Genomic DNA, 14789 nt, shown 5'->3' with positions numbered 1-14789 from the left:
ACCGCAAATAAATATTGTTTAACTAACATAACTTTTTATTAAAAACACCGTTTATCAAAGTCGACTCTTAGAATACAATGATATCGCAAAATAATGCTTATCTTACATGGTTATGTTTGTACTAACTTATCGTTTGTATTTTCCAGGCTAAAATTATTTAATTTTAATAAAATGGACACGTTTTATGGACTTTTTTACACGCATTAACCGACTTTAAAAAAGGAGGCGTTGAGGAGTTTTTTTTTTATTATAAACTTATGCCACTGCGAATCGCTGTGGATGGATAACGTCCACAGCGATTCGCTCTAATAAGTATTTTTTCAGTTTGTGTTTACATTTTCCTTCCACATACGAATCTTGAATGCACGCAGGCAATTCATTCAGTAATTTAGGAATTACAATTACATATTTCTTGTATTTAAGATTCTCAAATTGTTTGGTCTCTGTTATGCAATAAAATTTTGTACATAATTAACTTGACTTTATCATAAACACTCATTATTTAACAATAACTAAACAAAACATTGTCGTTCGATGATTTATTTTTGATTATTATTACATTTATTACGCAAGTTGACATCGAGTGTGTATATATATATGTGTGTGTGTGTGTGTATGTATATGGAATGGATGGAAGTTGACTAGTTTCATGTGCTTGTGATTTCACCAGCACCCTTGCTCTTCGAAAACGGAACACAGCAATGTTCACATCGCTTGGCGGCAGAAGTAGCTAAGGTGGCAGTAGTTTCACCCATCTTACCCATTTGACATTACTGCCCTACGCTAACAAAAACTCGGCTAAGCATTGACTTACAAATAAATGGACGACGGGTCTAATACAAAAACCACGAAAAAAATGTCCCAAGTCAACCTATTTAAACGTAGTGACATGTAAAGGAATATGAAAAAGCTAAAACGTTGAATTTAAATTGTAATGTCATCGCAGTACTGTCTACTGTCAGTAATTTTGCTTGCTTCGCTGTCAGTCGAACAAACGAAGACTAAAGCGTGAATGACGCGATTTTAACGCCCTATAAGTTCGGACACTTTTTAGCGCTGACCCGACGTCCATATAATTGTAAGTCAATGCGGCTAAGTGACAAAATATTTTTTTGAGATGTCATAAAAAACCTTAACTCACTTTTAGAATATTGACATTGTTTAATGATATTTCAGCTATGCATACTTTGGGTAAGTTCCCATAAGTCGAACGAGTTCTAACTGTTTTTAAAAGCTGTAACTGTTATGGATAGGCGTGTCGCCTACCACCAGGCCCACGACTTGTTCCTCTCTTCCACAGACATATATCTAAATAAACACCGCTAGTACCGCGATCTAGATGAAAACCAAGCTTATCACATTTTTTGCACTTCCGATGACGTACAAGCGCTATTTAGTGGTGGGAAACCTCCTTCAAAAAAATCTGGTCTCAAGTAGTTTTTATTATTATGGATACAACGATCAAACAAAAATTCCTTCGATCTGGCTGGATACGAACCAGCGTCTGTTTTGGCAATCCTTAGGTACAATCGCGTAAAACGTAAAAATTCTAAAAAAATCTATTATTAACAGTAGACTTTCTAATATAACCTTTTATCTGGAAATTAACCACGTTAGCCAGATCGTGAACATGTTATCTTTAGTCTCTAACCTTCTCTAAGGACATAATTGACTCAGTTTAGTTCGTTTAGGGTGCGCGTGCACCGATCGCTCACGCGGCCGGTGCGGAGCGTTCACCTCGAGATAAACAACATCTATATAATATTTCTAGCTTATGTAGCGGAGATAATAGAATGGAATTTATCAGCACAATGTCAAAACTTTTATCGCCTTGTGATCGACTGAAATTACGTTTTCATTAATTAAATTATATTCTATATTGCATTTACCATAATGTTATACAGTACAAATGTGTGAAAGCAAAAAATCAATTATTATCAATTGATAATAAAAATCATATGCTATTTATTTTCTAATCAAATAATATTTAATAAATAATACAATAAACACTATAGTTTCCTATTTTTAAAAAGGAGGATGTTCTCAGTTAATTTTTTTTTTTGTATGTGTCTTACACGATCACTCCTCGCGTTAAAAAATTTGTGCACCGATTTTGTGTTTTTTTTTTTGTTGGAAAAAGGGTAGCTCGGTATTGGTCCCATTTAAATTTGAAGAAAATATTCCACCTCTAAAGGTGGCACACTAGGGGATGAATCCGGTGTCGCATCCTTACCGGTAACCGATTTCACTAAAACTTGGCAAATATATGAAATTCCACGAACTTTTGAGGTCGGTTTTTATAATACTCTGTACTGAGGTATTATTATTTGATCTAAATGAAAAGAATATTTCTTTCTTTAATGTACAAATATGAACTCATGTAAACTTAAGACAAAACGACATTCCTAAATTTCACAATAGTATTGTAAAGAGTAAATCCTCCTCCTCTCTCTCTCTCTCCCCATAATTTGCGGTGCCCTACAGGGTCCATAATGCGCTGTTAAGAAGAGGCATTCCAATGCGAGCCTAGATTTTAGGCGAGATGTGTGGGGTTGCCCCTCACGTCCGCCAATACGCACGCTGTAATTTGCCACAGATCCGACGTCGACCTGCGCCGATGTCGACTGACGGGGCAACGGGCGGTTCGACGTGTCGTTAAACCGCTGCGCAATTTTCAAATTTTGGGATAAATGGAAATTCAATAACTAATAGGGCTTCTCTCTAGTACTTAAAGAGAAATACCTCCGTATAAAAATTATGTACAAAGTTTGATTTTTTATGCCTATATTGTCCGTTTCTTTTGTTTTAGCCTGTTTTCACGATTTGATATGATCGGATAAAGAGCATCCTATCATGTAACAAATTAACACATTATTTAGACAATATCCTTAGGTGTATCGTATATTTTTTGTAAGATCCGTATTTAATAGTGAATACCTAAACCATTTAATCTAGCCAAACAGTTTCTCCCGCGATGACTCGTCTTAACGTGATAAAATCTTTATTGACTAATGATCCTATGTGGCTTTATTATACTAAGATTCCGAAATGTCGAGGCGAAACTCGACGACAAACCACTCCGGTATCATAATCCTCGCTATGTATATGGGAATTCCCATCCTTCACGTTCTATCTGGTCATATATGTATGTTACTAATTCTACAAGACTGGTTTTTCTATCGAATGTGTAAACATTTACAAAAAGTTGTCATAATTAGGATTCTATGTCAATTTGCGTCATTTAAAATAAGTAGAAGTACATTGCTTGGCTAGTTCAACCTGTTCAACGATGGTACAAATGTGCCACGACATGTACCTTTAATTACCACTTTGCACTTCATTCGTGTAGCGATTTAAGAGGACACAAAGTATTACAAATTCAAATAATGAATAAGGAAATATGATGTTGTTTGAGCAAATATTGTTTTTTTTTCTTCAAAATAATCTGATCTATTCCGGTGCAAAAAAACGTGTTAATTTATGATGACATTTTTTTTCAACGCAGAACTGTGTCATTTTAGTTATGTGCAGACGGCAGTACATCAAGTTACTCATTGATGGATCTTGTTCCGTAGTGTGCTGTTAACTGTACTAACAAATAAAGATGTGGCAGTGAGTGAGTATTTCGGAATTTATGTGCGAAATGTAATTTCTAAACAATGAGCTTTACGGTGAAGAAAAACATCTTGATGAAACTTGCACGTCGAAGAAGGATCCCAACGGTTGTTCACAACATAATGCCTATTCACCCTCGCCTCGAAAAGGCTCAAGTTATAGCGTTTTGTAAACATTTACCAATAACTTAAATGCCAAGTGATTTCTTTCCTTTTTATTAAATAAATAAAAATGTGGCTAGTGTATGTGGTATTGATTTTTGTTACTTCCAATTCCCTTATCTGTGAAAGGCTTCAATGTGCTTCGTGCTTTGTACCGCAATTAAAAAACCAAAGCTTGATAAGTAATTAAATTCGACGATTTTAATTTTAATCGTAATATCGAGACTTGAGGAAAGATCAAGTGAAAGTAATATAACGCACGGAACCGAAACAATGGAGACTGATCACTCCAGAAGTAAACTAGAAGCTTACCACGATCCTCACGATTAAGAGTGGTTACACACGTTGACTTTTGCAGCGATGCACACGAACGCGCGTTTGCATCGCTACACTTGCGATTTATAGGCGATAGCATCGACGCAAACGCGCAACTGCATCGATACTTCTAATGCTGATATAATGCTGACATTACTGCTTCTGCCGCCAAGCAGTAATGTCAGCATAACTGTGTTCCGGTCTTGACGGATAAGGGTGCTGGTGAAATTACAGACACATGAGACTTGTCAACTTACGTCTTAGGGTGAAGGGCGCAGTGGCAGTGCCTCTCAGAGCTTTGCGATTTAAAGCGCTAAAAAGTCGCCTTTGTAACCGCTCCAAAGGCCTTCCATTTGCTATAATTGTCACGTTTTACATATACGATCGACAATCGTGGCTTATAATAGAACTAAAGGGCACAAGTATAATCCGTTGTTTTTTTGTGTTATATATGAAGTAATTATTATAATTGAACTACACAATAAGGCCACAATTCCGTATTCTACTAAGTAAAATTATTTAAATGTCAGATGTTGCAGCTGTCAGTTGCTCTGGAACTCACTACAGGGTATTATACAGTTTGCGACCAGATTGGTGTGGTTGTCGGGAACATTACATTTTGTTTTATAACCGGCTTTAAAAAAAGGGAGGAGGTTATACGTTCGGCTGTATGTATGTTTTCAGATATCGATCACCGGTTTTGAAAATTCTTTTTTTTTTTTGAAAGTTTGAAAGTGTGTACTCTCGAGATGGTCCGTGATGCTGTTCCGGGCTCGTATCACAAATTACTAATTATTTTCCGCATATAAAAGTCGACATTTCACTTGACACAATACATGTATATACATCAAGAAATCACCATTACAACCAGAACAGAAAATACAAAATGTACAAAGGAGTCTGATACAGTCCCATTGTCACCAAGAAGTCAGAATCTGACGAGGAGACCCCATGGAATTCGAAAAAAGTTGATAACTTTTGAGGTCGGTTTTTTTTTCAATAAAAATGTTACAATTATTATAATTATAAATTGTTTTGTCAAATTAGTAAATTGTGGGTATTTACGAATTCGATCTCAATATACATAGAATAAAGTCCATTGTACCTCGATATTGTCTGTCTGTACTCTATGAATCAGACTGCCCGCGTTAAGAATAGACCGGCTGTAGTTATTCTCATCTAAATAGAAACGGTACTAATCTGCTGAACCGGGTCTGCATGTACTGGTATTGATTAGCACTTGCTTAACAGTCGACACAATCTCAAATGTCTTTGATTACTTCTGCATAACAATGAAAGTGTTAAGTCAACCAATTTGGAAAAAATATATAGTAAAACTATACGGTGCGAAAACACAATTCCTAAATATAAAAAAATACAATTAAATGAAATGCTAAAAAAATTAGTAGCAGTAGAGTGCCTTGTAAAAGAGTTCGTCCAGGGTGTTACTGCCACCTTGTACTGAATAGTACTGAACTTATGTCTCAGGGTGACGGACGCCAGTGTTGCCAGACTATTGCGAAGTTAATTCGCCAATTTATGTGTGTTAAGTAGCCGATATTCGCCCAAGCCATAAAATCCCTAAAAACTAAGGAAAACAGTTCTTCTTAAATTGTCTTATTTCCCAAATACCCTACACGTAGAAACAACTCCATTCCCCACAAAATCCCCAACCAAGTTTGTAATTCCCCAGACATTTTATTAAGTAGCCTAAAATCGCCTTTTCCTATTTCAAACATAGACTAAATATCGCCGAGTCACGTTTTTAGTCGCCTCACGACCCCTCGAAATAATCTGGCACCACAGACTGGCACAGTGATAGTGCTCCTCAGATCTTTGCAATTTAAAGCTCTGAGTGGCACTGTTTTATACAAACTTACCTCTAAATTTTACAAGAAAACCGCAGTACTTGGTACTTGGTACTTGGTGCAACGGGCTGGTTTCCGCAACTCGACGACAAAGCGCCTATTTTGCGCGTGCGCAGTATTACAGCTGTACTTACACCAATGATTTTTTTAATATGAATAGAACTAAATAGAACAAGTACAATATACGATATACATTATTCAAATGGTTTTAAATTTGTTTGCAAAAATAAAGCGAGTGTCCCTGTCGCTCGACCCATGCAAAATGAACCGTATTAGTACGGGATAAATTAGAATTCGAGCTAACGTAGTATCGACTCTTAAGTTTTTTCTTCAGTACTTACTGAAACCTAAAAAAGGTATCTTCTAAAGAAAGGTATCTTCTAACGCCGCATATGGTCATTGACGGCGAAAACCATATAATATATTCTATAGTTTATTTCTCTTAACATTACAAATTTCATACAAATACAATTACATCTCATTTTATACTACTCTTCGAAAAGTGAGCGTCAGTTTACAAAATAATGAAGAAATAATTATATAATAGTGAGTCATAAGTACACAGTAATGTACAATTAAACTAATAAATAATTTAATGTAACTAACCATTGACTTACAATTATATGGACGTCGGGTCCGCGCTGAAAAGTGTCCGAACTTATAGGGCGTTAAAATCGTATACAGAGCGTCATTTACGCTTTAGTCTTCGTTTGTTCGACTGACAGCGAAGCAAGCAAAATTAGACAGTACTGCGATGACATTACAATTTAAATTCAACGTTTTAGCTTTTTCATATTCCTTTACATGTCACTACGTTTAAATAGGTTGACTTGGGACATTTTTTTCTTGGTTTTTGTATTAGACCCGTCGTCCATTTATTTGTAAGTCAATGTAACTAACAATGTCAAGTGTATACAGAAAATGTCAATATGGATTCTTAACAACTAATAACTGTATATTACAGTATAATAATACGGTGAATGTCAAATTCATTAATAAATATAATAATTTAATGATTTATTAAATACTTTGAGTGTACTCTGTTAATGAGTAAAGGGACTTTTCCAATAATAGGTTCTTCAGTCTGCACCTGAACGTTTGCTCACAAGATTCGTTTTTTAGTTCGGCAGTTAGGTGCTCATAGTAGGTCGGTCCTATAACCTGCGGGTTTTTTTCGTGAAGTGCAGTGCGACGCGGTACTAATCGGAGTTGTCCCGCACGACCGAGGCCCACCCATCACCTCCACTCGCCCAAACTGTGCTAAATGTTTCCGCGTGAACATAATGACCTTAAAAACATATTGCGAGTAGTGGGTCATTATTATATATTACTTTTAAAAAGACTTTCAAAAGATGAGTTTTTAATTTAACGTACTTAATGGTATTATTACTTCCGTGACCCAGAGGTCCCGGGTTCGATGAATGAGCTGGGAGAAATATGACGTACATTTTATTATATCACATGAATTTGGGTCTGAGTGTAATTTGTGGTTCTATGTGTGTGTCCATGGCACCCGCGACACTGGGTTTCTGTAGTGCGGGACTATGAGTGTTTGCGTTATTTATTATTATTATTTATGTGAATTGCATGTATACAATACTGTGATTCGTTTTTTTTATAATACCAAATGACGGGATGAACAAGTCGTACGCCTGGTGGTAAACGACACGCCTGTCCGTGGCAGTGCCAGTGGCGCGTTCCCATTATGTTGTAAAGTTTTATTTCTAGTTGGACGACTGTCACGTCTAGCCTGTTCCCGTAATCACTACTATCTGTCGTGACTGTATCGTGGACATTTATTTTATCGTTGAACGACTGTCTTGTCTAGCTGTTCCCACTAGATCGTGACGACAATTTATAGCTTCACGGCAGCCGCCTTGTCGTTTGCACGACAGAGTCGTTTGAAACTGCGATTATATGTCGCCACATTTTTATCGTGGCCTTTTATTTATCGCCTGACGACTGTCGTTCTAGCTCAACCCATTGTCGCGACATTCTATCGTCGTAACTTCAAAAGAGTCGATGTGTGAATAATTTTTAATTTCAATATACAAGCCGCTTTACACTGCAACGCAAGATACTTTTAACTGCACCACTATCTGTCGTCACGATATAATAGGAACGCGCCCTTCTTTATCATCATCTCAGCCCGTTAACACCCACTGCTGGGTATACTACCGTCCACTAACTAGAGCGCGGCTAAGTGACATGTGGTCAAATATCCGTTTTAAACCTTAACCCCGGTTCCTTCGCGTTTGGATACCACTTTCCACTTAACATCAGGTGGAGTGGAGTTATTTGCCTGTCAGGTATATAAAATGCATGCTACATGTTAACTGATGAAAAAGAGCCCAAAATTCCTATTTTATAACAGTCAAAGTCAGTTAACATGTAGCATGCACCGGAACTTACGATACTTAGCTAAAATAACTTTAAACAATTTCAATATTAAAACTGGGTTATGATTTTTAATGATATCTCAAAAATTACTTCCTCGTTTAAGTTAACATAGTGGATAGTATATGTATGGGTAGTGTTTGTGTGGCGTGTACACTCAATGAATCAATTATGAGACAAATATGCAATTCATGTACAAAACTTAAAATATCCAAATAAATATAATGAAAAAAATATAAAATATACTAATTGAATTTTTATTGAATTGATATTCAATTCTTTTTTGTGAAATTACTCCACTAGTTTGTTATAATTATAAATACAAAGATCGAACACTCAGAAAAAATTCCTTCGATCCGGTCGGATTCGAACTGACGTCTTCTTGCATACCGTGTCAGACGCTATACCAACTAAGACACGGAACGAACCAACGGACCGCACGAATTTTTCTATGTGCTAGCGTCGTGTCTTTGTATTTGGTTTTTTTGGTTTTATAAAATATACTACAAATTAAAATTAAATTATATGTATAGTCTAAAAATAATATATAATTAAATATACTATAGTGTAGTGTAGTGTAGTGTAGTGCAGTGCAATCATCCTCCACAATCTTCCGGCCACCCGACTATATACGATATTCTCCGATCTAGCAGGTGGTCTACCTCGAGGACGTTTCGCTCCTACCGGGTACCACTCAGTGACCACCTTGGTCCATCGGTCATCGTCCCGCCTACCAACGCGACTTTAGAGCTTTAAATCGCGAACATCTGTGGGGCACCACTAATCGAAATCCTCATTTTTTAACGAATCATTATAACTTTACATTGCACCGCCGCATAATCAAGTGATCAAATTGCTCAATCAAGTTTAACACTGAACCGTTCTTATCGCACACGGCACAGAGATGAATTGAAATCTTTATGTATCAAACCTGACGCGCTCTTGACCTTGTACAACTACCACATAGCATTTACAAGTTCACACGTTTTAAACACAAATCAAAACTAAAAAATTTCTGCGATAATATTACCGGTCCATAGCGCTTTCATATGCCATAAATCAATATTCCGTCCCGTTTTAACGCATACAAAATGCAGTGCAAGCCGAAATGTATCGAGTTCCGCTAGAGTTACAAAAGTTAGCAACGCACAGGTGCAAGAGAGAAAGGTAAATGTTTGACAGTCGCGTCTCTGTAGGTGTTATTATAAGAAAGTTAATAAGGTGACTCAGCGAAAGTGACATTTTTAAACAGCAGGATTATAAATTTGTTTATTTTTTAAATTGGCTGTTTGTTCGCTGTTTTTTATGAATTGTTTTGTTGTTTTTTGATCAGCGGGAGAGTTTAAATGTGGTTCAAATCATAGAAAACGAACAACAGAAAGTGTAAAGTGGGCGTTCCCTTATAGGTAGTAGTACAAAATAATGCGTCAAAACCTTATTGATGTTTATAAGATTTCTAGCTTGAAATAAATTTCTTTCTTTTAAATAACCTAATAAATAAATGTCTTTTTCGCTCTTATTCATAAGGTCATAAAAGTTTTTCTGACGACCTTATTACAAATCCGCGCCGATAAATATGGTGATACTCTATACATCACGCATTGCAGCATCTATTGTGACCTCTTACGTTGTCTTACCTTATTGCAAATGACTTTCGCCACTGCTACATAAGGCATTTTTAAATAGATTTTGTATATGATAAACATAACTACCTTAACTGTGTACATTCTATCACCCGCTGCGTCGCCGGCAGGAATTTGGCCACCGGCCACGGCTGATTGGTTTTCCCTTTACAATCCCGAGCGTGCCACTCCCTTAAATTGCGTCCGCCCCGTAATAAACACTGCTTGTCCGGGTCAGATTTACTAAGGCTGGTTGGGCAATGTTCAACGTATAAGATAAGTATATATGGTTGGCGAAATATTATTTGAACCAATTCATCTTAGCGCTTCATTTTTAGAATACAATAATAAAAGAGTGAGTCGTCTCGGTAAAGCACGTGCAAACAACTAATTTAAACACTTTTACGTATTAGCATTTATTTTAAATTTGATAATCTGCCTGCAGAACTAACTTTGTTGGATTAGTAAGAAAAGAGTCGGCAGTTGTTATTTTACGAAGTACCTACAGTTTTTAAAAAAACGACCTGATGAGTAAATAAATATTTCAAAACTAGAATTCAGGTAAAGCATTTAGCGCACCCACCCATCACCCCTCAGGCCTTTGCGAATTGAGCGGTACACAACTTGCATCTCATTACTTGATGTAATTTTAAAAAATCCTAAATTGTTTGTTGCTTATCTTAGTTCGTAAGATCTTTTCAAATAGCCATACTAAATTGATTTTGTATTGTACTTGATTTTTAATATGATTATGTTTCTTTGTTGCCAGGTGTCCACTGCGTTGTGTCGTCGACTGTTCGCTACTGGTACGCCAGCTGGTGGGGAGTACCAGTCACGGATCTTCACAGAACTCTCTGGGGATCCCTCCCAGAGATCCTCGCATCACACCATTTAGACTTCAAAGGGTGAGTTTTCTTAGTGTTCATGATCACTTTAAAATGCGATAATTTAGATTAAGAGTAACAATTTTGATTTATATATTGCCGATGACTACAGCGGTTAGTGTTCTTCGTACCACATGAGAAGTCCCAGGTTTCATTTCCGATAAATCCAAATGAGGCTGGATTTTATCTAAAATTGGAGTATGTCCTAAGATAAATTCTCTTGTTATTTCTCTCAAATTCAAGGGGGATGTCATTCGCTGTCTGTTATCGGACGAGAGAATTTTAATTTCATTTATTACAGACATTTTGGTCATAACTGAAGACCTGGGGCTACATGTCTGGTAAGAGGCAAATTTAGCAGAACGCTGGGAACATCTCCAAAATAATTCAGTGTTTTTTCAAAAATCTGGCCGGTTATTTTATTTTAGGTCCAATTTAAAAATAGAAAATTAGTCGACTGTCATTTTTTCATTCACTTGTTTTAATTTCCTACTAATTATAGGTTTGTCAGGTGGTTGATAAATAAAATGTACTTGAAAACTTTTTAACTGCCACTGTGGACGAACGGTTACCATGCTGGTCTGCCAAGCAGAGATCCCGGGTTCGATTTCTGGGCTGGGAGGAATATTTGTATGGCCTACATTTCTCGTGAGTTTGGGTGTAATTGGTGGTTGTGTATGTGTGTGTCCATGGCACCCGCGATACAGTGTTCCCTAGAGCCGAACTATGTAATCAATGTTAAAGTGTTACAATTTTCAGCATTTTCTGCTTTGTTACAAAATCTAAAAAAAATAATTATAAAGATACATACAGCCTGTATTAAGATGGATGTTACAAGATGTCAATTTAATTCCTATTTCTTGAAATATAATTGTTTCCATTTTATATTCTAACTTTTTTTCCACTAAATATGTCTATATTTTTCAGTTATTAAACATCAATTGAATTAACGAAATCTTTTTTATTGCATATTATGAAGAATTACATGAACAATGATAAAGTATATTAAATAATAATAATCTAATATAAAACAGGCGGACATTGCTAAATAGAAATTTCTTTCACGCCATTTCGTAAAATCGATTTGAAATTGTAAGATTATGATAAAACAAAAGCTGAACGAAACGTCTTGTCTTAATATCGAGGACGGCGAGTTTAGAACAGTTGCGCTTGCGACACCGATTGGATGATAGTCTTGCGTAGAGTAGTTTACCTTTAGATATAGTCAACATGGCCTTCGATTAGTAATATAGGATTGAGCAGTCTGTTGGCGAAAAAATATTACATTGTAGTTGCCACATCATTACTGTTCCTTGGGCTTTATTTATAACGATCAAAGCCCCTGAGTAAATAAATAAAATAAAAATATTTTATTTCAGATAATTACAATCCATATTTCATATTTCAAATTATATTATTGTCATGTTACTTATATTTTATATTTAAAAAAAACGTTGAAAATTAAAAATTGGCTTGATTAAAATCTACAGATAGTAACAAAATTACTTATGATCTTATGTGTTAGTAATGACATGAAAGTGACAAGTGCGTATATATACAGACAGTCGAACCTGTCCGCTATCATGCGTAAGATGGTGTTGGAGCTGGCCCGTACCCTGCTCACCAGTGCCGATACACGTTTGCGCATGATCGTGTAGAAGCAGTCGACTTGCGCCGCTGCGAACATGCCCGAGGCGCTATATAATAAAGACTAAAAATATCTAAGCATTACGGTTTTAATTTGGAAGATGAAATATCTACATTTTGCAAAGCATACACTCATATCCCTGCACTCTGTTCTCTGCCCTGCACTAGAGGTAAACCCTGTATCGCGGGTGCCATGGAACCACAAGTATCTCTCCCGGCCCGGGAATCGAACCTGAGACTTCTAGGCCAGTATGGCAACTGTTCGGCCACGGAGACAATTTATATTATCATATATCAGTTTGTGCACGATCTGTCGACACAATATATCTAGTAGAAAGTAGTCTCCTAATGTTGTCCAGTCATTGATTCGGTTGAACTGACCTCGTCATCTTTTCTTTTCTCCAATGGTCACTACGCCAACTTAATTTTTGCACGTGTTCTGTTTTTTGTTTTTTTTATCCACAAATTCGGTGTAAGTGTTAATTGGAGGTGCTGTTTAGCCATTTTTTTCGAATTTTGTTTTTTGTTTTTTTATTTTATTTTTCATAAAATTCAGGGAGCATAATATTTGTAAATAAATATGGCTGTTTGCAAAAATAACCAAAACATAAAATTGGCGTAGTGGCGTAGTACGGCTGGTGCGGTTAGTAGAATAGGTACGCTCTTATAAAACGAGACTGAAAATGTTTAAAATGTTATCGCTTGAAAAACGCAGAGATCTTTTGGACCTAACTTCCGAACACAAAATTTTAAATAACATAATTATAAACGTTTGTGGAATTACATCTATTTTTAATATTAAACCAAGTTTTAACCTTTAGTATAAAGTTTTTGTTTTACCATAGTCTTAATTCTTGTAAATGGGATATTTTGAATATCAATCGGAATCTTATTATGGAAGCGTATGCAATGAATTTGAGATTTTATGAAGACGACTGTCAAGAACAGCTCGTTATTTTTATTCCTGGTATTAATGTTATGTCTGTCATTATTTTTCAATAAAAAAATTATTTTTTTTAACTGCCTCTGTGGCCGAACGGTTACCATGCCGGACTGCCACACAGAGGTCCCAGGTTCGATTCCCGGGCCGGGAGAAATAGTTGTATGGCCTACAATTATTTATCTCGTGAGTTTGGGTGTAATTTTCCCTAGTGTGGGGCTATGTTGAGTGTGTGCGTTATTTATTTTTTTAACATAAATAACATTTTCATAATGTTAATATCTTTAAGTTATCTCTCATGTTAACGGAGAGAGGAGAAAAATTCAATAAACCGACTTCATCCCCAAATTTGCCACGCTTGGAGGAGGAATATTTTTTTCAAATTTAAACCACTGCAGAGGTACCCACATGCACACAAATAAAAAAAGACAGTCGAATTTCGAATTTTTTTAAGTCGGTTAAAAACTTCTTTTGACGACCTCCGTGTTCCAGTGGCTTGCACACCGGTTTTCACGGTGTCGCCATCTTTGAGGTTCCGGGTTCGATTCCCGGCCGGGTCAATATAGAAAATAACTTTATATTATTTCGGGTCTGGGTGTTTGTGGTGTCGTTGTCGTTTCCGATTTCCATAACACATGTGCTTTAGTTACTTACTATGGGATCAGAGCAACGTATGTGATGTTGTCTAATATTTTTAACCGACTTTAAAGAAGGAGGAGTGCTCAATTCGACTGTGTGTTTTTTTGTGTGTGTATGTTACGCGATAACTCGTATTATCTCTCTAATATCTCTATCTACTAGCATTCGTGAACCGATTTTGATGATTCTTTCTCACATGTGGTCCCGTTTAAATTTGAACAAAATATTTCACCTCTAAGGGTGGCAAACTAGGGGATGAATGACTTTTGAGGTCGGTTTTTTTAGTACTCTGTACTGATTAATTATTAAAAAAACTGACTACCCGCAATGTTCAAATTTACCATTGCACATAGACTCGTAAGATTGTTACCCTTCGTCAACACTATTTAGAAGAACTAAACTAGGTCTCAACTCGCCTGTCTCCCGTCTGTCCACATTGCACAATGAGCTTAGTGCCACAGTGGATATGTTCTCGGACACGCCAACCGGTCTCAGCAGAGCAATTCTTAGCCAGTGAACATGATAACGTCGGAGATAGTTCAAATCCGCGTATGTAGTATTGGAAAAGACGCGTATCCGCACCTAGCCAAGTTTCACAGGAGAGGGATTTAACATTACTACTTTGTTATTCCAATGGCTACGACAATTGACTTACAATTATATGGACGTCGGATCCGCGCTAAAATGTGTCCGAACTTATA

General features: G+C 36.4%; 1 protein-coding gene across 1 annotated transcript in view; it reads left to right on the top strand.

Annotated features, from left to right (window-relative positions):
• LOC113239921 overlaps nucleotides 1–14789 on the top strand; it is an 82373-nt gene that overhangs the window by 25906 nt on the left and 41678 nt on the right. The window contains exon 3 of the mRNA XM_026477082.1: nucleotides 10748–10883. Within this exon, the coding sequence (XP_026332867.1) occupies nucleotides 10748–10883 (136 nt within the window). The remainder of the gene's footprint in view (nucleotides 1–10747; nucleotides 10884–14789) is intronic.

Source organism: Hyposmocoma kahamanoa, unplaced genomic scaffold (genome assembly GCF_003589595.1).
Source record: "Hyposmocoma kahamanoa isolate Upper Pololo Valley unplaced genomic scaffold, ASM358959v1 117, whole genome shotgun sequence".
Lineage (NCBI taxonomy): Eukaryota > Metazoa > Arthropoda > Insecta > Lepidoptera > Cosmopterigidae > Hyposmocoma > Hyposmocoma kahamanoa.
This window is presented reverse-complemented; position numbering and strand designations above follow the sequence as displayed.